At 43.4% G+C, this 25,154-nt stretch overlaps 1 protein-coding gene across 5 annotated transcripts in view; it reads right to left on the bottom strand.

Annotated features, from left to right (window-relative positions):
• Positions 1-25,154, bottom strand: part of TOX2 (TOX high mobility group box family member 2) — a 158,812-nt gene that overhangs the window by 44,221 nt on the left and 89,437 nt on the right. For all 5 annotated transcript variants that reach the window (XM_070801724.1, XM_070801723.1, XM_070801725.1 and 2 more), the window contains exon 3: positions 8,687-8,932. In XM_070801724.1, coding sequence (XP_070657825.1) covers positions 8,687-8,932 — 246 coding nt within the window. The remainder of the gene's footprint in view (positions 1-8,686; positions 8,933-25,154) is intronic.

Here is a 25,154-nt window from a genome sequence, read left to right as displayed (position 1 = left end):
AGATAATAAAAGAATTGAATTTTTCCTTATCGGTCATCTATTTTTCTAGCTGAAGCTATTACTCCCGCTCTGGGGTTGCTAGGCAACAAGAAATATTAATAGCAGCTTTTATTAGCTTAGCTTTTGCAGCCGAGTACCAGAATGAGAAAATGGGAAACATAAATGTGTTACATAAATCTTTCAACCTTTCAGAGCCGGTGTTAGTCTCTGTTTTCATAATGATTTATTGGAGTGATGGTTCATTTATGAGAAAAAGGAGTGCAGGATAAGAAAACGGAGCAGTCCCCTGCAGGAGTGTTTGAAAATAAATAATTATAGCAGGAGAGCAAAAGCTGTTTAAAGCCATTTTTCTGAGTTTTATAAAATGTAAAAAGACATATTTCTTTCGCTTACTGCCTCTAAAAAACAGGGGGAGTGAGTTTCATCCAGACTCTGTAGAATAAAAAGGAACCTCTGAACCTCTGGTCTACTGCCACCCTGCGTAGGATTCTCAGAGGTCCATTTGGGAGATAAATATCCCGACTCCCACTCCCCAGAAGGAAATTAGCCAAAAACATGGCAGCCAGGAGAAGCTCAGCTACAGAAGCCCTATGGATGCCCTTGTTGTTGTTCAGTCACCAAGTCATATCTGACTCTTTGCAACCTCATGGGCTGCAGCATGCCAGGCTTCCCTGTCCATCACCAACTCCTAGAGTTTGCTCAAACTCAGGTCCATCGAATCGGTGATGGATGCCCTGCTTTTACCAGAAGATGGATCCTTCTCCAGGTCACATAGCCAAGAAGAGTTGAGTTCAGGTCTTTCTCTTTATTGGCAAGCAGGAGAACTGACACTTTTCTGTTGCTGTCAAGCTCTGAGCCTTGACTGAGGTCCTGGTTTAATGACCATGCCCATCCCCTGTCCACCCCCAGCTGGGGCCCACTCCCCACCCACAGCCACCCCACCCTCTGATCTGCCTTCCCCAACACCCACTTCTTGGATTGGCGAGCATTGGCGAGTCTGATGACACCTCCAGCAAAGCCAACCCCAGGCAGGTCAGGCTGGACCAATAGAGATACCCAAACTGTATCAGTAAAATGAACAAGTAGACTGGCTTACATTTACTGAATGTCCACTGTGTGCCAGGCACTGGGGACATGCCTACATCTGATCACTGAATTCTCTTAAGTTCCCATAAGACGTAGCTCAGATGGTAAAGAATCTGCCTGCAATGCAGGAGACCGTGGTTCGATCCCTGGGTCAGGAAGATCCCTTGGAGAAGGGAATGGCAACCCACTCCAATATTCTTGCCTGGAGAATTCCATGGACAGGGGAGCCTTGAGGGTTATAGTCCACGGGGTTGCAAAGGGTCAGACAACTGAATGACAAACACACACACACACACACACACACACACACACACACACACACATTACCCAGCAGTTAGGAGCATGGGCTCTGGGGTTAGGCCAACCTAAGTTCAAAACCCAGTTCTACCATTTGTTATTCTCCACCCTGTGACTCAGAGCAAGGAGTTAATCCCCCGGTGCCTCAGTTTTTTTTTTTCATCTGTAAAATTTAGGTAATGTTACTTATCTTACGGGAACTTGTGTGTGTGTTAGTCGCTCAGTCATGTCTGACTCTTTACAACCCCAAGGACTATAACCCGCAAGGGTCCTCTGTCCATGGAATTCTCCAGGTAAGAATACTGGAGGGGGTTGAGCTGCCATTCCCTTCTCCAGGGGATCTTCCCGGCCCAGGGATCGAACCCAGGTATCCTGCAATACAGGCAGATTCTTTACCATCTAGCTACAAGGTCTTACAACTGCTGGATAATACTAAACATCAAGAAACACACACACACAAATGGCCACAAATTCCTGCCCTTGCTGCATCTATACCTTTCTGCAACGTCACTCAGCCATTTCTCTCTTTGGGGTCTACTTCTGGGCTTGGCCATACGACTTGCTTTGGCCAAAGGAACATTAAAACATGTGATGCAAGCAGAGGTTTGAAAAGTGGTTGCATGTCAGAGCCTCTTTTTCTTGATGCTCTCAGGAGCCCTATCACCATCGCCATGTGAACAAGCCCAGGTCACCTGTGGCCACATAACCTGCACAGACCCAGCCAACTGCCAAGTTGTGAACAAGACCATCCAAGGCCATGCAGCTCCAGCCAAGCTGCAAGCTGACCCCAGAAACCAGCCAAGCCAGTCCAGGTCAAAAGAACTACCTTGCTGTTCCACAAAAGAACAGGAAATAGAAAAAGTTCATTGTTTGCTTTAAGCTACTAAGTGTTGGGGTTTAAGCCATTAAGTGTTGGGGTAGTTTTGTTACACAGCAAAAACCAACTGATAACAATTGTAAAACAAAACAAAAACCAATTTATGCACTAAGAGCAATCAAATTAATAGGTTGGACAGGGTGATGGGTTTCCACTGGCCCTGCGGCTCAGAAATCCAGAGGATCAAAGGTTTGGGGCCTTTGGTCCCTTTATCTCAGACTCCAGACAGGACCTCTTGCATGTCAATTTGTGAGAATCATCTAGAGGGAGATCAGGTCTTCTGGGTGGAAGAGGAGTGAGTCAGGGATGGGAGGAGGGGAGGAACAGGAGATTGGAGGGGAAGAGTGAGAATAGGAAGAGAAGGGGGAAGGTGATGGGGAGATGAATATGAAGGACCTCCCCTCCCTGGGTCAACACACAGAGCCTGCCCCCAAGCTCTGAGCCCTGCCTTCAGGCTCTGGAACCTCAGCCAGGGCTGCAAGCTGTCTCATGGGAACCACCTCTAAGGCGAGGGGGTGAAGTGCAACTGCGAAACTGCTCAGCCCTCTCCCTCGGCCTATCCTAGGATTCCAGCCAGGAAAGATCCTTCACTCAGTATGCCCCCAGCCCTCTCTGTGCAGGGAGAAAGTCCAGTCTTGGCACGATGCTTTGGGACAAGGACCTAGAACATGGACAGTATAAAACTACCAGTCCAGCACTCAGGATGTGAGTCCAAGTTGATGAGGCTCGAGCCCCCCGGCCAGTGGCATGTGTGGTGGTCACTGTAGGGGGAGTCTATCCAACCCCAAACCCATATGCTTATTCAGTGTGTCACAGCTGACAAAGCAGTCACTCCCATTTTCCTATCTGCGAGTTCACCAGATCTAGAATTCCAGTCTCCATTCTGTCGATGGGAAAGAAAACTGAGGCTGGGAGAGAAGTTACTTACTCAAATCCCCGGAGAAAGCAGTAGAGAAGAGTCAGTGCTGGAGGAGAATGTTTGAATGATGCCTGTGTGCCACTCTTGTGCTCACTGAAGCCCACGACTGGACCACAAAGTTCCAGTGACCTAGCGGATGGCCAATGACCAGCGCTCATCTTAGGGAGACCCCAGATTACCCAAATCACCAGGACCTGTGGCTGCTTTTGCCAGAACTCATTTCCCATCGTGGCCCATCTCCACCTGTTCAAGGCTCTCCAAGGAGTTCCTCTGGTCTTGCAAAAGGAGCAGGTTCCCTGAGAACTTATCTAGGAGCATCAGGCTTTGTCCCTTCCCAGGATAATTCCTCTCCTGCGTAAGCCAGGACGGTGAGCTCAAACATTTCCCAAGGACGACTCCAAAATAAATTATTTCAGACTTAACAGAGGCTGTTTAATAAATTCCACTCTTCTAGTTTCTTTGGGTATTTTAGAAACTGATTTATACACACAATATCTCTCTCAAAATGAGACAATCAACACAGGATAAAATTATTGAGTTATGAAAATAGGGGTCAGATGGAGGTGCAGCGCTTTAAATTAAACTGGCAAAATATATCTTTCATACTAAATTGACTCTTTTTGTCTTGGAAATGAATGTTTAATCAGTTAAGATGCTGAAGTTGAGGGAGAAGCCTTGAGCATATTTAATTTTGTAAAAGAAGCCTGAAGCCAATATTGTACAGGCCTCCTGCCGACAGCCATACCTTTAAAACTGAAGAACCAACTCCCACACAAGCTGGGAGACCATGTGGGCTGGGCAGGGGACCAAAAGGAACTGGTGACCTCTGGCATCAGAGCCAAGAGGGCCTGGCATTAATGAGAGGGCTGTCAAATGCCTTAGTGTCAAATGCCACTGCTCCAGGGACCACTTCCTTGACACATCGCAGCCTATGCAGAGGGCACCTCGTCATTGGGCCATCTTCTGTGCCCCCAGTGGCCCTGTGGCCAAGCTGCTCCACCCCTTGGGCAGCTGCTAAAAACTGTGAGGTACATGGTAGGGGACAGAGCTGGGAGTGAATTCTGGTTTGGGGACTTAATAACTATGTTATACTCATTCATTCATAAAGTACATAAACTATTAATACTAGGGTCAGGTTATCACTTCCCCTAGGAAGCAGTAACCTCACATCTGAGCCAGGTGCCTCCTCTTTGTGATTTTAATTAATTAATTAATTAGGCTGCATCAGGTCTTAATTGCAGCACGTGGGATCTTTGTTGCAGCATGTAAACTCTTAGTTGGCCAGGTGCCTCTTCTAGGTGCACAGAGCAACATGCACTGATTCTATCAGAGTATTTATTACATGTTCAGAAGTGGGCTCCTCACCTGTCTTTCTACCTGCACTGGTTGTTCCTCAAGGGCATCTCGTAGGTCCAGAGCTCAGAACAATGTCTGGTACTTAGCTGGCTCTTAATCAAGACTGATTACTGTGGTTAAGCCCAAAAGTGGCCCCTTTAAGATATCAGATTCTAATCCCTGGAACCTGTAAATGGTTCTGTACTTGGGGGGAAAAAAAAAAGAGTCTTTGCAGATGTGATTAAAAGTTAAGGCTCTTGGGATGGGGAGATGATCCTGGATTAACCCTATATGTTGTAAGTCCCTAAGCATCCTTGTAAGAAAGGCAGAGGGAGATTTCACTGACAGAAGAGAAGGCGATGTGATGACAGACAGAAACTGGAGTGATGTAGCCACAAGCCAAGGACAGCCGGCGACCACAGAAAGCTGGAGAAGCACAAGATGGATTCTTTCCCAGAGACCCTGGAGGAAGGTCACCCCTCCCGACACGTTTCTCAGTCCAATGATACAGATTTTGGACCTCCATCTTCTAGAGCTGTGAGAGTATAAATTTCTGTTGTTTTTAAGCCACAGTTTGTGACAACTGTCAACAGCAGCCGCAGGAAACTAACAATCACCTACCTGCTCTGAGTCTCCATTTCCTTACCGCAGTCGTTCCTGCCTCACTTGGAACTTGGGAGTGTTATGTGAGACAATGTTTGTAAAGCTCCCTGCGTGGTGCTTCACATCTCGGGGGTCTGACACAAACTCCAGCATCACCCACATAGCATGCATGTCCACACACACTCACACACACACACACCTTCAAGCTTCAGCTCAGACAAATTTAAAACAATTGTTGAGCTTCCCTGGTGGCTCAGTGGTAATGAATCTGACTGCCAATGGAGGAGTGTGCATGCAAATGTGTGAGCGCTCACTTGGGTCCGACTCTTTGCGATCCCATGGTCTGTAGCCCACCAGGCTCCTCTGTCTATGGGATTTTTCAGGCAAGAATACTGGAGTGGGTTGCCATTTCCTACTCCAGGGGATCTTCCTGACCCAGGGATCCAAACTGTGTCTCTAGCATCTCCTGCATTGGCAGGCGGATTCTTTACCTCTGATGCCAATGCAGGACACGTGGATTCAATCCCTAGTCTGGGAAGATCTCACATGCTATAGTGCAACTAAACCCGAGCACTGCAGCTACTGAGCCCACACTCTAGAGCCTGTGCTCTACAACAAGAGAAGCCACTGCGATGAGAAACCCGTGCACCTCAGCTAGACAGCAGACCCCGCTTGCTGCAACTAGCGAAAAGCCTGCACAGCAAGGAAGACCCAGCACAACCGAAAATAAATAAATAAAAATATTTTTTAAACATCTTTTAAAAACAACTGTCTTTTTAGCATATGGTCCCAATGGATGGACGTGTTCTTAATTGGTTTCCCACTTGGTTTGGCAGCCTTCCTCTGGGTAAAATAGTTTGGCTTACCTTTCATTTCATAACGAGGGAATAGAAAACCCAGTGAACCGTTGATAACTCTCACTAATGGAAGAATTAAAGCGATCTGAATTTGTGAAGCATCTTAAACATGCACTAGTTTTAAAGGAATCTGGAAAATGGCTCCAAAGTGCCTATCTGGACTAAGGCCAACAAAGCCTAGGCAAAGGGATCAGGGGGTCATCTGTGATAAACAGATAATCTCCTTTGTAATGATCAGAGCTCTTATAACCAGGTGACCCTACCAAGGTACCTGCGAGTATCTGGAACTGTTCCTTTAGGTAAGTGAGACTTATGGAAAACACTGCCACTCGTTACAGTGGGAATTCATTTTTATGACTAATAATAACAATAGCAAATATTCCCTGATTGTTTACTCTCTGCCAGACATTTGCTGAGACTTTACATACATTATCTCAGATACCCGTCACTGTAAGAAAAGAGGATTGACGCTCCGGATGTGGGGCCGGGGTTAGCACTGGTCTGTGGGATGCCAGAGCCTATGCACTAACCACTACCCGACACTGCGTCTGCTGAAGACTAGCATCCCAGGCCAGTGACACTGTGACCGAGAACCCCAGGCAGACGCACGCCTGCATCCACGGGCCTCCCCAGGGTACACGACAGAGATGTCAGCCAGGCCGTGCCCTCGCCTGGGTTACCACAAATCCCGAACCGGGACCGTCTGGAGTTGTGAAGTTTTTGCTAGGAAATTAGTTGGGCAAGCAGCTAAGGCAAAAGCATTGTAACAAAATGGAATTAAAACCATACACTGTGGAATCTGCAGATCTCCGAGAGAGAAGAGGAAGCTGAGGGTCTGCATTATTGATGGGCTCCTTTTTCAAGAAATGGAGCAGCAATTTCCACTGAGCACTTTAGTGAACAGTAGAAAATGTGGGCCTTGAATTGGCTTCCTCCTGCTCTCCCTGTCTCTCATCTACGTCTCACCTAGCTTCACAAAAATAAAAGTGACGTGGCTCTTGAAAATACACAGAGTATGCCAGGTTGTTCTTCTTTTTCTTTTTAAGCAAGGAGATTTGGTGGTAATAAGAGTAAACAATAAATAAATAGAATATAGTCAAGATTGGTGGATGATAAACAGTGTAAATGAAGGTCTTAGACATCAGGTAGAACTGGGCCACAAATTTGGCTGTGACCTCTGAACAGCCTTGGTAGGGATAAACAGGATCCATCCAACATCATGTGATTCTTATAGAAATCAATTTAGCAATCCCTCCTGCCCTCCCACAGGTGTGTTTCTGACAAAATCAAGGACTGTTTTCCTCCTAGATACAGTGATTGGTCCACCCATGGTGTCACGGTCCTCCTTGGAAGACTCACACCACCACCTACCAGAGACATCAGAGAAGATGCTGGCTGCCGGTAGCCGTCATGCCTGCTGTGTGGATGATACTAATGATATTGCTGGAGTTCCTGGATCCAGCCATGCCTGAAACCCTCTGTCCAGCTCTCAATACCTAGATATTTCTGTCTTTTTTTTTTTTTTCTGCATCAGCTTCTTTGAATTTTATTCTTGTCACTTAAGAATGAAGTTAAGAAGTGTGACTATCAATATAATATTAATTGTAAAGGAAAAAGTAAAAAGAAACATATACCCCAGTCATTCAGAAGAAGTACTAGAATTCTAGAAGTACTAGAATTAAGGAGATTTTCCTCATTATACAAAAGAATTCTCTACTGTCTTTCTATAGGTCTTGATTGTTCAAACCAGTCATTCATTCATGCTGAAAACTCAAACCTTGCTCAGCATGGGACTCAGGATCCTTATGATCCAGGCCCTACTAATTCTTTCATGTCCTCTCTTCCTACGCGACTCCATGTTCTTCCTCTCCAGCCCAGTAAGAGCGACCCACATGCCACACCTGGGCACAACACGAGCCTCCTGCTTCTTGCTTTTGTACATGCTGTTCCCTCAGCCTGCAAGGTCCTGTTCCTGTGCTGGTCTGCCTGCCAAAGTCCCTCCTATCCTCAAAACTCTAAGTCAGTCACCACCCTCTTCCCTCCCAGCTTAAGCAAGACACAATATTTTTTAAATAATATGATTCCACTTATATGAAATGTGCAGAAGAGGCAACTATACAGAGACAGAAAGTAGATTAGTGGTTGCCTAGGGCTAGAGATGGGGGTGGGGTTGGGAGTGATGACTAAAGGGTATAAGGTTTCTTCGTGGGGTGATGAAAAGGTTCTAAAATAGCTTGTGTTGATGGTCACACAGCTCTGTGAATATTCTAAAAGCTACTGAACCGTATACTTTAAATAGGTGAATTTCATAGTAGGTGAACAATATTTCAATTTCAATAAAGCCTTTTTTTTGACCGTGCCAGGTAGCTTGTAGGATCTTGGTCCCCCAACCAGGAACTGGACCCAGACCCCCTGCAGTGGAAGCATGGAGCTCTAACCACTGGGAAACCAGGGAATTCTCCTTCAATAAAGCCTTTACAAGGTGAGACTATACTATTAAAAATAAAAATAAAACAAATAATATCAATATATTATAAACAGAGCTTCAGAAACAAGTAGCATGAGAACACAAACTTCCCTCCATGCCCACCCCCCATATTCTGTGGACCCCCATGCAAGTAACCGACACAGCCCAGACCCTGCACCTGAGCAGAGGGTCCTCCCTTCCTTGCCGTAACCCGGCAGGAACCATGGCTGGTAACAGGGACTCACCGTGGGCAGCTGGCCTGATAGCAGGTGGCTGTCCTGGGCCAGCATGTTGGACACCATGATGGCTGGGAGGTCCATGGCCTGGTAGGAGTAAGCAGGGAGCAGTCCGTTGGGTGTGAGGCCGTGGCACAGTGAGTGGTAGCCGGCTTCGTGGTCCCCCAGGTGCAGGAGGGATGGCTCGGGGAGGTTGGGAGGTGTTATTGGGGGGATCTCATAGTCTTCGTTGCTCTCGTTCTGGCTGTTGAAGGTCTAAAATATCAAAAGGGCAGGTTGTTGCGGGTCAATGTTGTACAACTGCAGAACAGGCTTGACAGCACCAGTGATAGCCACAATGAACACCCCTTAGCAAAACAGACAGGGGATGGTCCCTCTGCAAGGCACACAGTCAAGATGATGCAGTCAGACTCCTGACCCATCTGCAGTGGGTGCTTCCTCCTACTGGACAGTCTGTATACAGAAACCTGCCCTCCTGGAGAGTGGGGCCACCACCTGTTCACCTGTTTTTCTGTTTTCCCACCAGATCTGGCCACTGTAGCCCACCATGAATCCATCTGTCTACATCCACCCATTTTACAGATGGAAGAACTCAGGTCCTGGAGGAAAATGGCTTGTGCAGGGTTAGTAGACGAGCCAGGAGTGGAGCTGAAGTATCCTGGCTCCATACCTGGTGGTCTTCCAGGGCAGCTGGATGACTTTCTCTTGGGTGTCCCCATCTGCGTCCTCTCTTGGTCTTCTCATCTCGGTAAATGGTACAAACATTCCCCCAGAAGCACAAGCTATTCCCCCAGGAGCCACACTGGACACTTTTCTCTCCAAACATTATTTGTTCATCTTCCCCACCTCATTGCACTGACCAGGAAGCTCCAGTACAATGCTAAATAGAAATGGTAAGAGTGGACACACTTGCTTTCTTTCCTTAAGTATCTCAATATTTTATCACTAAGCACCCAGGTGGTGCTAGTGGTAAAGAACCTGCCTGCCAATTCAGGCGGCATGATCCCTGAGTAGGGAAGGCATGGCAAGGAGAAGGAAGAGGGCATGGCAACCCACTCCAGTGTTCTTGCCTGGAGAATCCCATGGACAAAGGAGCCTGGCAGGCTACAGTCCCTGGGGTTGCAAAGAATTGGACATGACTGAAGTGACCCAGCATGCAAAATGTTTGCCATAGATTCTTATAGGTATTCTATAACAGGTTAATTGTATTCCTTCTTCTTTCAATTAGGCATCAATTTTTAATTTTATTGAATTCTTTTCTCTTGCATCTACTGAAAGGCTCAAATGAGCCTTTTCTCCTTTAATTCAGTTAAATATGGTAAATTGCTACACTTGGTTTTCCTAATGCGAAAGCAACCTTGTATTTCTGTATTGGACCCTACTTGGCTGTAATGTACTATTTTATCCATTATTAAGTTTTGATCGCTGATATTTTGTTTAGGATTTTTGCATCTAGTTCATGAGTGGGATGGGCCTATGATTTTCCTTTTCACACTGCTCTTATTGGGTTTCAGCACCAAGGTTATGTTAGCCTGGAAAATCATTCTTCCTTTCCTATGCTCTGAGAGTGATTAGACCTAGGAGAAGAGTTATATGTGAAATGCAAGATGGATCTGAGAAAACATGAAAGAGAAGTTTCAAGACATAGAGGAAAAAGTGAGGAAAAAATGGACATCTCTTTAATCAACAGACTGGAGGGTGAAGAGTGAGAATGAAGCAGAGGAATAACTGAAGAGATAATGACTGGGAATATTCCAGAACCGATGAAGGACACTTAAGGTACTGGTGAATATGATGGTGACCTGTGGTCACCTGTCTATGACAAAAGAGGCAAGAATATGTAATGGAGGGAAAACAGGCTCTTCAATAAATGCATAGCTCCACATAAAAAGATGAAATTAGAACACTAACACAATACATAGAATAAACTCAAAATGGACTAAAGATCAAAATGTGAGACAGGAAACTCTAACACTCTTGGGGGAAAAACATAGGCAGAACACTATTTGATGTAAATTGCGGCAAGATCTTTTTTGATCCACCTCCTACAGTAATAAAAATAAAACAAAAATAAACAAATGGGATCTAATTAAACTTAAAAGCTTTTGCACAGCAAAGGAAAACAGAAAGAAAGCAAAAAGGCAACCCTCAGAATGGGAGAAAATATTTGCAAATGAAGCAACCGACAAGGAATTAATCTCCAAAATATACAAACAGCTCATGCAGCTCAATGTCAAAAAAAGAAATAATCCAGTCAGAAAATGGGCAGAGATTGAAACAGACATTTCTGCAAAGAAGACATGCAGATGGCCAGAAAGCACATGAAAAGATGCTCAATATCACTAATTATTAACATTAGTGAAACGCAAATCAAAACGACTGAGATTTCACCTCACATTGGTCAGAATGGCCATCATTAAAAAACCTATAAACAATAAATGCTAGAGAGGTTATAGAGAAAGGCAACCCTCTAACACTGTTGGTGGGAATATAAATTGATACAGCTACTATGGAGAACAGTATGGAGGGTCCTTAAAAATGTAAAAATAAAACTACCATATGACCCAGGAATCCCACTCCTGGCCATATACCCAATGAAAACCATAATTTAAAAAGATAAATGCACCGCAGACGAGCCCGCGCCCGCGCCGCTCAGATCTCCCAGCTGGACATTGGAAATAGCTTTTGATGGTTTAGGGCCTCTTTCACTTGACCTCAGTGGTCATGTATGGATGTGAGAGTTGGACTATAAAGAAAGCTGAGTGCTGAAGAATTGATGCTTTTGAACTGTGGTGTTGGAGAAGACTTTTGGGAGTCCCTTGGACTGCAAGGAGATCCAATCAGTCAATCTTAAAGAAAGGACTGACGCTGGAGCTGAAGCTCCAATAATTTGGCCAACTGATGTGAAGGAAAAGACCCTGATGCTGGGAAAGATTGAAGGTTGGATAATTAGGGGATGACAGAGGATGAGATGGTTGGATGGCGTCACTGACTCGATGGACATTAGTTTGACCAAGCTCCAGGAGTTGGTGATGAACAGCTCCTGGAGTGCTGTGGTCCATGGGGTCACAAGGACTCAGACACGACTGAGCGACTGAACTGAACTGAATGTCACTATGCATGTCATTTTTTTCAAGGAGTATATCAGTTACAGTGTTTTTTTGTTTATAAACACAGAAATTGTGATTCAACCTGGTATAAATATCAAAGTGAATATATTGGCTTTTGTGGTTTATGGAATTCTATGAAGATGTCCTAAGATTTCCAGTCCCTAGTAGATATTCTCACCCAGTTATTCAGTCAAACATGAATTTAGATACCACTGTGAAAAGACTTTATGAATTAACTAACATATCAAATCAGTTGATCTTATGATAGGGAGATTATCTGGATAATTCTGAACTAGTCATATAAGACCTTGAAAAGTAGAAATTATTTCTGGCTGGTTGAGGAAATAAGATCGAAGACACAGGACAGACTTGAAGCATCATTGCCTGCTTGGAAAAAGAGGGGTCATGTGGCAGCCTCTTAAGACCTGAGAAAACTTCATGGGTGACAGTCAGCAAGGAAACTAGAGACCTTAATTCTACAACTACAGGAATGTGAGTCCTACCAGCAACAAGAATGGAGCTGTTGTTAATGAGATGATTTTTTCATAGAATTTTTAAGGAATGATTCAGTCTGGCCAGAATATTGATTTCAGCCTTACTATATCCAGAACATTATGTCCATGCTAAACTTCTGAAATACAAAACTGTGAGATAACAACAACAAAAAAAAGATAAATGCAACCCTATGTTGAAGCTGAAACTCCAATACTTTGGCTGCCTGATGCGAAGAACTGACTCATTGGAAAAGACCCTGGTGCTGGGAAAGATAGAAGGCAAGAGGAGAAGGGGACAACAGAGGATGAGATGGGTGGCTGGCATCACTGACTCAATAGACATGAGTTTGAGTAGGCTCTGGGAGTTGGTGATGGACAGGGAAGCCTAGCGTGCTGCAGTCCATGGGGTCACAAAGAGTCGGACATGACTGAGCAACTGAACTGAACCCTGTGTTCATAGCTGCACTATTTACAATAGCCAGGATATGAGCAAATGAAATGTTCATCACCAGATGAATGGATAAAGAAGATGTGGTACATATATACAATTGAATATTACTTAGCCATAAAAAAGAACAAAATAGTGCATTTGTAGCAACATGGATAGATGGAGAGATTGTCATATTGAGTGAAGTCAGACACAGAAAGACAAATATCATGATATCACTTATATGTGGAATATTATTTTTTAAAGGATACAAATGAATTTATTTGCAAAACAAAAGTAGAGTCACAGATGTAGAAAACAAATTTATGGTTATCAGGAGATGGAGTGGGGAGGGATAAATTGGGAGATTGGAACTGACATATGCACATTACTATATATAGAATAGATAACTAACAAGAACCTACTGAATAGCACAGGGAATTCTACTTAATACTCTGCAATGGTTTGTATGGGAAAAGAATCTAAAGAAAGATATACATACACATGTACATGTGTATGTATAACTGATACACTTTGCCGTATATATGAAACTAAGACAACTTTGTAAATCAACTATACACCAACAAAGTATAAAAAAATAGCTAGGGCAGTTCAAACCCATTACAATATCTGGTTCGTGGTAAAATAATATTTGTTATTATTATTAACAATAATAAATATTTGTTGGATGAGGTCATTGAGGGATGGGATGGGTAGGATTTGAGTGGAGTTATGGCAGGAGACTAACTTGGAATTAGTCATCTTCTTGGAATTAGAATTCCAAATTCTTGGAATTCTGCCAAGAAAATGCACTAGTCATAGCAAATACCCTTTTTCAACAGCACAAGAGATGATATACATGTTCATCACCAAATGGTCAGTATCAAAGTCAAATTTATTACATTCTTTTTTTATATAAATTTATTTATTTTAATTGGAGGCTAATTACTTCACAATATTGTATTGGTTTTGCCATACATCAACATAAATCCGCCACGGGTGTACACGTGTTCCCCATCCTGAACCCCCTTTCCACCTCCCTCCCCGTAGCATCCCTCTGGGTCATCCCAGTGTACCAGCCCCAAGTATCCTGTATCCTGCATTGAACCTGGACTGGTGATTCGTTTCATATATGATATTATACATGTTTCAGTGCCATTCTTTTTAGTCGAAGATGGAGAAGCTGTATAGTCAGCAAAAACAAGACCTGGAGCTGACTGTGGATTAGATCATCAGCTTCTCATAGCAAAATTCAGGCTTAAACTAAAGAAAATCAGGGAAAAATACTAGGCCAGCCAGGTATGACTTAAATCAAATCCCAGATGAATTCGCAGTAGAGGTAACAAATAGATTCAAGGGACTAGATCTAGTTGACAGTGTGCCTGAAGAACTGTGGACAGAGGTCCATAATATTGTACAGGAGACGGTAAACAAAACCATCCCAAAGAAAAAGAAAAGCAGGAAGACAAAGGGGTTATCTGAGGAAGTATTACAAATAGTGGAAGAATGAAGAGAAGTGAAAAGCAAGGGAGAGAGGGAAAGATAAATCCAATTAAATGCAGAATTTCAAAGAAAATCTAGAAGAGACAAAAAGGGCTTCTTCAATGAACAGTGCTTAATAATAGAAGAAAACAACAAAAGGGCAAAGACTCGAGATTTCTCCAGGAAAATTGGAAACATCAAGGGAGGATTCTGCCAAAAGACAGGCACAATAAAGGATAAAAATGGTAGAGACCTAGTGGACACTGAAGAGATCAAGATGAGATGGAAAGAATACACGGAAGAACTGTATAAAAAAGATCTTAATGAACCGGATTACTACAATGGTGTGGGTAGTCACCCAGAGCCAGACACTCTGGAGTGCAAAGTCAAATGGGCCTTAAGAAGCACTGCTGTTAATAAAGCTAGTGGATGCAATGGAATTCCAGTAGAACTATTCAGATCCCTAAAGGATGATGCCATCAAGGTTTTGCATTAATTATGTCAGCAAATCTGGAAGACTCAGCAGTGGCCACAGGACTAGAAAAGGTCAGCCCTCACCCCAATTCCCAAGAAAGGCAGTACCAAATTGGTACTGAGTGCATTGGACAATCACACTCATCTCCCACGCTAGTAAGGTCATGCTTAAAATCTTGCATGCTGGGCTATACCATTATGCAAACCAAGAACTTCTGGATGTCCAAGCTGGGTTTAGAAAAGGAAGAGGAACTAGAGATCAAATTGCTAACATTTGCTGGATTATAAAGAAAGCAAGGGAATTTCAGAAAAATATCTATCTCTGTTTCATCAACGACACTAAAGCCTTTGATTGTGTGGATCATGACAAACTGTGGAAAGCTCTTAGAGAGATGGGAATACCAGATCATCTTACCTGTCTCCCAAGAAACCTGTATGCAGGTAAAGAAGCAATAGTTAGAACCCTGTATGGAACAATTGATTGGTTTAAGATCGAGAAAGGGTACGACAGAGCTGTCTGCTGTCACCCTGTTTGTTTAACCTATATGCTGAGAACATCATGAGAAATGCCGGGCTGGATGAGTTACAAGCTGGAATCAAGATAGGCAGGAGAAACATCAACAACATCAGATACGCAGATAATACTATTCTTATGGCAGAAAGCAAAGAGAAACTAAAGAGCCTCTTGATGAGGGAGAAGGAGGAGAGTGAAAGAGCTGGCTTAAGACTAAATATTAAAAAAACTAAGATCATGGCATCCGCCCCTGTTGAAGTGAAGTGAAGTCGCTCAGTCGTGTCCGACTCTTTGCGACCCCATGAGGTGTAGCCTATCAGGGTCCTCCGTCCATGGGATTTTCCAGGCAAGAGTGCTGGATTGGATTGCCATTTCCTTCTCCAGGGGACCTTCCCAACCTAGGAATCGAACCCAGGTCTCCCGCATTGCAGGCAGACGCTTTACCGTCTGAGCCACCATGGCAAATAGAAGGGAAAAGGTGGAAATAATGACAGATTTCCTCTACTTGGGCTCCAAAATCACTGTGGATGGTGACTGCAGCCATGAGATCAGAAGACGATTACTTCTTGGCAGGAAAGTGATGACAAATCTAGACAGTGTGTTGAAAAGCAGAGATATTACTCTGCCGACAAAGATCCATATAGTCAAGGCTATGGTCTTCCCTCTGGTCACATATGGTTATGAGAGCTGGACCATAAAGAAAGCAGAATGCCAAAGAATTGATGCCTTTGAACCGTTGTGCTGCAGAAGACTCCTGAAAATCCCTTGGATAGCAAGAAGATCAAACCAGTCAACCTTAAGGGAGATCAACCCTGAATATTCACTAGAAGGACTGATACTGAAGCTGAAGCGCCAGTATTCTGGCCATCTGATGCGAACAGACAACTCATTGGAAAACTCTCTGATGCTGGGAAAGATTGAGGGCAGAAGGAGAAGAGGGCATCTGAGGATGAGATGGCTGCATGGCATCACTGATGCAATGGACATGAAGTTAGGCAAACTCCAGGACATGGTGAGGGACAGGGAGGCATGGCCTGCTGCAGTCCATGGGGTCACAAAGAGTCAGACACGACTGGGCAATTGAACAACAACAGCAATGGTTGGAGTGGGGACCACACGGTCTCTAAAACCCCTGCTTGGTGTCAACACCTTTCTCCTTGGGTGCCTGTGGTTTGAACCTCACCACAACTTGTGGGGAAGAGCCCTAGACTGGTCTTTGAGGAGCGTGCATGCATGCTCAGTCATGTCTGATTCTTTGCAACCCCATGGATTGTAGCCTGCCAGGCTCCTTTGTCCATAGAATTTTTCAGGCCAGAGTACTACAGTGGGTTGCCATTTCCCTCTCAAGGGGATCTTCCCAACCCAGGGATTGAATCTGTCTCTCCTGTGCCTCCTGCATTGGCAGGCGGATTCTTTACCACTGAGCCACCTGAGAAGCCAGACTGTCCTTGATATTCACAGAAACATGCTCTGAGAAGATAGTGCCTTGCCACATTCATGCCCAGCCCTTAGACCCAGACCCCAAGCCAGCTCTTGCTCATTGGCTCCCTCTGCATGGATGTTGTGAGATTATTTCATATTTTAGGCAAATAGCAGTCCAGGAAGCAGTGACCCTGTTGGGGGAAAGGGCACTGGCAGCCCTACAGAATAGGACTCAGTCTTCCCACACCAAGATCTGGCTCTTCCCTACCATCTGAAGTTGCTTCCAAGTGCTGGGCCAAGCTCACATGTTTGGGGACCAACCTCCGCCTAGCTGCTCTATATGCATACACCTAAAGTTACATCTCTCTTCCTGCACGATCTGAGGTTGTCATCGCCTCTCTCTGGGCTCAGTCCTCACTCTTGCACTAAGAGGGACAGGGGATGGGCTCATCCACCTCTTAAGTTCCATGGCTAATGATATACATTGGCTATTCAATCAAATCGATGAGATTTCAATTCAACTCGATGGGAGTCCCACAGCTGGTACCCAGTAGTAACAGAAGGACAGGGGAGGGGACCCAGGGAAGATCCAGTTTCTCCTGATCAAGCTTGACATATAAGTGGAAACCATGTCCTGGTAGGCATCAGTTCTTCTGAAAACAACTTCCTTGAGCATTTTTTCAATTAGGAAATATAAATAAATAACATTTACTGTACATTAAATATGCTAGTTATAAACATTTTACAGATGATTAATGTACTGAATTCTTACAACCTCTTTATGAAGGAGGTTCTGTTATTATATGCCCATTTTACAGATACAGAAACTAAGGTACAGAGAAGGGAATTTACTTGCCAAAGTCACACAGTTAGAAAAAGGTCTCACTCCCTCCACTGTCTGCAAAGGAAGGCAATGTTTTCTAGTCTGTGGCATGGATCCTGGGACTCTGGGTCCTAATAATCATTAGAGGCTGTGCCATTTCATGGCCAAACTGAGAGTGTAAGCACTAAAAAACAAATTTTGGTCCAGCCATGATAACCACAGCTATTGTTGTTATTGTTCACTCAGTCATGTCCAAACTCTTTGGCACCCCGTGGACTGCAGCTCGGCAGGCTTCCCTTTCCTTCACCATCTCCCAGAGTAGCTCAAACTCATGTCCATTGAATTGGTGATGCCATCCAACCATCCTTTCCCACACTGGGTCAAGATTCCCTTCCGCAGCCTCACATGCACTCTCCGTGCCTTCTTAACACCTGCAACGATTTGTGACTCATTCCTCACTTTCAGTTTGTGTCCCCTCCTCCAGACCCCAGGCCAGGGGTTAAGGCTGTTGTGTCACCAGTGCCTGGCACACAGTAGGTGCTCAATTAGAATGTGATGAGTGAGCACATGTAAGAGGGTGATGCACCAGGCTTTGGGTTTAGACTTCATCTGGGTATTTCCACATCTGTCCCTCCCAACAGACCGGAAGTCCCTCAGTCAGCCTCTATTCACGTCTGTGGACGGCTGACTTCCTCTCTACTCCCTGCACACACAACAGGTGCTGTCACAAGGCACACGACAGTGAAAGCCAAATGACTGCTGGAGTCCACACCTTTCGTTTAAAAACCAAAACCTTAACACACTGGAACCAGCCCAAAGGACCAGAAGCCTTTTGCAAAACTAAGCATATGTTGTATCAAAATATTGGAATCACACAATTATGACAATTCATTTAAAGAGGCAATTAGCACACTTAAAAATAACTACACACGCAAACATGTACATGCCTCCTCTGAATGCAATTAAATCCTAAATGTATGACACCTGAATACCAGCCCAGCCTCCTATGGATTCATACTGTCTGTCAGTCGCTGGACCCGGCATTTCCACACTCACTCTCCATTTAACTCATGAGTTCTGCAAAGAAGTGACTGTTCTCTCCATTCTGTGGATGAAGATGATGAAGTTCAGCGAATGAAGGTGTCACAAGTAATTCTGGGTTGGGATTGAAGCCCAGGTCTTGTGACTCTGAATCCATCATTTTCCCACACTGGGTCAGAGACCTCTTCAAGACTCAAGTTCCTCACTTCCTCTAAGTAAGAGATGGGCCTCAGTGATGCCTAAGTTGCTCTTTAGCACCAGTGTCTTCATGAGAATACAGAAAGAGATGCCAAGTTGTAAAAGCTATAGAAGCTAAAAATATTAGCAAAACCTTACAAGGAAACTTCTGGGAAGAGCTATCTTTTCCTATCCACCCATCCTCTCTCAAACCCACTCCAATCACATTTTCATCCCACCATCCACCAAAACTGTTTGTCAAGGTCTCCAGTAACCTCCATGTTACTAAGTCCAATGGTCAGATCTCACTGCCCTCTCGTCCCCCTTGACCTTCTCAGCAGCATTTGACATACCTGGGAATAAATTTCTTCAAATATTTCTAGGACATCACAGATGTTGATCTTCCTAAATCACAAGCCATTTCTTCTCCATGCCCTTTGCTGGTTCCCATTCTTTCCCTCAACCTATTAATGATGTCACAGAGCTCAGATCCCAGACCTCTCCTCTAAACACACTCAGTCTTTGAGCATTTCATCCAGTCTCCTGGATTTAAATACCATCTATGTTCTGCTGACTCCCCAGCTTATGTGTCCAGCTCAGAACTCTCTCCTGAACCAGATTCATGGACCCCACTGTTATTTGACACCTTTGTTTGCCTTTTAATGGACATCTCAAATTTAACGCATCTAGAAGAGAACCTGTCAATTCATGGTTTTCTCTTCCTTAGCTAATGGCAAGTCCAACCTTGCAGTTGCTCAGGCCAAATGCCTTGGAGCTGTCCTTTGACTACTTTCTTTCTCTCATATCCAACACCAAATCTGTCAGGAAATGCTAACGGCCCCACCTTCAGAACAGAGACATATGGAACCACTACTGTCCCAGCCACCATCCTCTTTATCCTGGAGGACTGCAGTAGCTTCCTACCTGGCTTGCCTGCCTCTGCTCTTGCTATGGTCTGTTCTCACTCAGAGGCCAGAATTACATGTCAAAATGTAAGTTCATATAATTCCTCTGCTCACCACCCTCCAGGAGTGCCCTTCTTACTCAATAACAGAGTCCTCAGCAATTCCATTCCTGGTTATAATCTAGAAAAAACCAAAATTACTAATTCAAAAAGATACATGCACCCCAGTGCTAACAGTGGCATTATTTACAATTGCCAAGGTATGGAAGCAACTTAAGGGTCCATCAACAGATGAATGGATAAAGAAGACATAGCATACAGACACACACACACACACACACTGGAAGGCTACTCAGCCATAAAAAGAATGAAATTTTACCATCTGCAGCAACATGAATGGAGCTGGAGGGCATTATATTAAGTGAAATAAGCCAGACATAAAAAGACATAGACCGTATGATATCACTGACACGTGGAATCTAAAAAATACAACAAATTATAGCAAAACAAAAGTGAAAATAGAAAAAAAAAAAGGAGCAGACACAAAAATACAGGTAAGAAAGTAGCGGTTACCAGTGGGAGAGGGAAGTGGGAAGGGGGAGTACAGAGTAGGAGGGGAAAAGGGTTATTATGGGATGATATGAAACCATGTGTGTTTCATATGAAACTTTTGAAAACTGTAAAGCACTGTAGAAGTCTTTTTATATTTATTTATGGCTGCATTGGGTCTTAGTTGAGGCACAAGCTTTCTTGTAGCACGTGAGATCTCAGTTTCCCAATCCTCGATTGAACCTATGTTCCCCATACTGGAAGGTGGATTCTTAACCACGAGGCCACCAGGAAAGTCCAGCACTGCAGAATTTAAAGAATTGTTCATTCAATAAAAAAGAACAAGGATCTTATAATGGCTACATGGCCCAGCTCCCCCACTCCCACCTACATCCCTTTCACCTTCCTGACGTCACCTCAGGAACACTGGCGCAAAGTGTTCCTTCTTTGCGCCAGTCTGGCCACACTAGGTATGGCTATGCCTCAGCACCTTTGCACTGACTGTTTCCTCTCTCTAGCAGATTCTCCTGTTAAATATTCACACAACTCATTCCTTCATCCCTAAGGTCTCTACTCAAACATCCACTTCTCAATGAGGTCTACCCTCACTGTTCAATTTAAAGTCACAAATCATCAGCCATGTTCTACAATTTCTTTGTTTCTATCACTTACTAAATGGCAACTCACTCCAGTATTCTTGCCTGGGAAATCTGATGGACAGAGGAGCCTGGCGGGCTGCAATCCCTGGGGTCACAAAGAGTTGGACAGACTGAATGACTGAGCATGCACACATCACTTAATGCTTTCTAACATCCTACACATTTTATTGATTTATTATGTTTATTATGTATTACCTTACTCCACTAGAATATCTTCATGGAGGAGGAGATTTTCACCTGTCTTGTCCACTGCTATATCCCCAGTTTCTTCAACAGTGCCTGGCATGTAATGAGTGCTCAAAAAGTCTTTGATAAATGAATGAATAAATGAACAAATGAGCTGCTCAGCAAATGCCTGAAGAAAGAGTGGTAAGAAAATGAACGGACTGGCAGACCATGAAGAGTCTCCCCTTCTAAGGAGAAGGCTTACTCTAGGCTCTGATCCAAGGCTGACACAAGTTGTTTGAATCAGTCCAACATTCCCCCCTTCTCAGAGCTGGCGGATGAGAATCTGTAAGTGTCCTTTATGGGAGTGGGTGGGAGTGGGGAGAAAGAGGCACTGCAGCCAACAGCAGGGCTAGGAAGTAGGGGTTTATCAACACATGACGTCTACCATGCAGAGGCGTGTTAGGAAGCTGCCAGAATCAGCTTGTTTCTCAGTTCCTCCCTTTGTGCTTTTCTTTCCAAATCAACTAAAGAATGAGTTAGTTGAATCAACCATACTCAGAGCAAAGCAATAGAGATGAAGTAGAAGGGGCATCCGGGAAACTGTCCGGTTTTTCACGCACCAATTCCAGGAAAGGAAGACTACTGCAATGATCCAAACAACCTTTGTGGCTTGCCCTTGGGTCAGGAGGCTAAGCATTCTCAGGGAATTCCTAGGAGGTAGAGGCTTAATTAAACATGGAAGCTGATGACTTCTTGAGGTAGGGGGACAAACAAGCAAGGGTGGGGGATGGGCCCTAGGCCTTGAGAAAGTGATGGAGAGGAAGGAGTCTAACAACATCCAATGGACCACAGCCTGTTCCACTGATAAGCTTATGTTCCATGAAACTATCAGAATAGACTCATTTGCTTACCACAATAAAATAAAATGACAAGTGAATCAATTAGCCATAGGAACTAACATGGCTGTAATATAGGAAGTAAAAAAATAAATATGTGTGTGTGTACATTCTAAGTCGCTTCAGTTGTGTCCAACTCTTTGCAGCCCCATGGACTGTAGCCTGCCAGGCTCCTCTGTCCATGGAATTTTCCAGGTGAGAATACTGGAGTGAGTTGCCATTTCTTACTCTAGGGGATCTGCCTGGCTCAGGGATCAAACCTGAGTTTCCTCTTTCTCCTGCTTTGGCAGGCAGATTCTTCACCACCGAGCCACCTGGGAAGCCTATATATATATATATTCTTTTAAATAACCCTTTCTGAAACAAATATTCAAAGTTCAAACCCAGAGAACGATAAAAAAAAATCAAGAAAAGGATTCTAGAAAGAGTAGTGAGCTGAAAAATTACAATGTATATTAATTCAAAATATCTGTTCATAAGGTGACTATAGTATTCAATATGTAATGTGACTATATTGGTTCCTAAAATAGAAAAGGTACAGGATAGAATTATAAAATTAATAATGATCACAAACTAAAAATCTAGAGGATTTCATTAGAACCTATGCCTTCCCTTAAGATTACAACTATTGATTAGTAATTTATATTGCAAGGAAAATATAAGTTTAAATACTTCTGTTAGAATTTAAAAAATTTTATTGAGGTGAAATTCACACAACAAAAAGATAATTCTTTTAAAATTAACACTTGTGTGGCATTTAGTATATTCACTCACAACGTTTTGCAATCACTGCCTCTATCAGGTTCCAAAATATTTTCATCATCCTCAAAAGAAAACCCCATACTTATTGAGTAGTTTCTCCCCTGGCCTCAACCCCTGGAAACCACCGATCTGTATTGTCTCTGTGGATTCACCTATTCTGAATAGTTTAATATAAGTGGAACCATACAATATGCAATTTTACGTTCTTCTTTCATTTAGCATAATGTTTTTGAGCATAATTTACATTATCCACAATGTAACATATATCAGTAGTTCGTTATTTTGTGTGGCTGAACAGTACTCCGTTATATGTATATACTCAGTTTTGTTTATCCATTCGTCCACTGATCTGGGCTGTTTCCACCCTTTGGCTATTGGGAAAACTGCTGCTATGAACAAGTGTGTACATATATTTGTCGGAGTCCTTATTTTTAATTCTTTGGGGTATACAGCTAGGGGTGGAATTGCTGAGTCATGTGATAATTCTATGTTTAACTTATTGAGGAACTCAAACTTTTCCACTGTGGCTGCACATTTTACATTTCTACCAGCAATGTATGAGTGTTCCAATTACACCACATCCTTGCCACCAACACTTAAAGTCCGTTTTTATTAGAGCCATCCTAGTGAGTATGAAGTGGTATCTTAGAGTAGTTTTGATTTGTACTTGCCTGATGACTAGTGATGTTGAGTATCTGTCCATGTGTTTTTTGGCCATTTGCGTATCTTCTTTGGGGAAACGTCTAGAACTTTTTGTTCATTTTTAAATTAGGTTGTCTTTTCATTGTAGTGTTGTAAGAGTTCTTTACATATCCTACATACCAGACCCTTATAAGATATACGATTTGCATGGGGTGGAAAGTTGGAGGAAGGTTCAAGAGGGAGGGGACATACCTTTAAGTATGGCTGATTCATGCTGATGTATGGCAGAAACTACCACAAAATTGTAAAGGCAATTATCCTCCATTTAAAAATAAAGAAATATTCTTAAAAGCTAAGCACAGAGCTTAAAAACAGATATATGATTTGCAAAATATTTTTCTCCCATTCTGTAGGCCTTTTTTTCATTTGATAATGCCCTTTGATACAAAGGCATTTTTTTCGTTTTCATGGAGTCCAATTCATTGTTTTTCTTTTGTTGCTCATGCTTTTGATGTCCTATCTAAGAATTCATAGCCAAATCCAAGGTCACGAAGAGTTACCCTATGTTTTCTTCCTTAGAAGATTTTGTGGCTTTAAACTTCCTTAAAATTTTGTGGCTTTAGTCCTGAGACTTGGGTCATGGATCCCTTTTGAAATAACTTCTGTATACAGCATGAAGTACAGTCCAGTTTCATTATTTTGCCCACGGTTATCCAGTTGTTCCAAACTATTTGATGACAAGACTGTTCTTTCTCTGTTGACTGGCCTTGGCATCCTTGATGAAAATAATTGTAACTGACCACAGCCGTAGAGGTTTATTTCTGGACTCTTATTTCTATTCCATTGGTCTATATGTCCAACCTTATACTACAACCACTGCAGATGATGACTTCAGCCATGAAATGAAAAGATGCTTTTTCCTTGGAAGAAAAGCTACGACAAACCCAGACAGCATATTAAAAAGCAGAGACATCACTTTGCCAACAAAGGTCCATCTAGGCAAAGCTGTGGTTTTTCCAGTGGTCATGTATGGATGTGAGAGTTGGACCATAAAGGAAGCTGAGCGCTGAAGAATTGATGCTTTCGAACTGTGGTGTTGGAGAAGACTCTTGAGAGTCCCTTGGAAAGCAAGGAGATTCAACCAGTCCATCCTAAAGGAAAGCAGTCCTGAATATTCATTGGAAGGATTGATGCTGAAGCTGAGGCTCCAATACTTTGGCCCCCTGATGTGAAGAACTGACTCACTGGAAAAGACTCTGATGCTGGGAAAGATTGAAAGCAGGAGGAGAAGGGGATGAAAGAGGATGAGATGGTTCGATGGCATCACCGACTCGATGGACATGGGTTTGAGCAAGCTCTGGGAGTTGGTGTTGACAGGGAGCTTGGTGTGCTGAAGTCCATGGGGTCACAAAGAGTCGGACACAACTGAGTGACTGCACTGAACTGAACTGAACTGAATACTATGAGCACGCTGTTCTGACTGTGGTGCTCTTGTAGGAACCGGGAAGTGTTATCCAACTTTGCTCTTCTCTTGTAAAACTGCTATGGCAATTCAGGATTCAATTCCTTATGTATTTGAGGATCAGTTCTTCTATTTCTTCTAAAAAACTTGACAGGGATTGCATTGCACATGTAGGTTGCCTGGATAGTACTGCAATCTTACCAAAATTAAGACTTCCGATTCACAGACACAAGATGTCTTCCCCATTTATTAAGCTCTTCTTTAATTTCTTTCAGCAGTGTTCTGTAGTTTTCAGCATTCAAGTCTTTCACCACCTTGGTTAAATTTATTTCTAAGTATTTTATTATTTTGGATGCTGTGACATATGAAACTGTTTTCTTAGTTTTTTTTTTTTTTAATTGTTCTTTGCTGGTATATGGAAACACAGCTGATCTTTGAATATTGATCTTACACCCTGAAACTTTGCTGAAT

The sequence above is a fragment of the Bos indicus genome, chromosome 13, assembly GCF_029378745.1.
Source record: "Bos indicus isolate NIAB-ARS_2022 breed Sahiwal x Tharparkar chromosome 13, NIAB-ARS_B.indTharparkar_mat_pri_1.0, whole genome shotgun sequence".
Taxonomy (NCBI): Eukaryota; Metazoa; Chordata; class Mammalia; order Artiodactyla; family Bovidae; genus Bos; species Bos indicus.
This window is presented reverse-complemented; position numbering and strand designations above follow the sequence as displayed.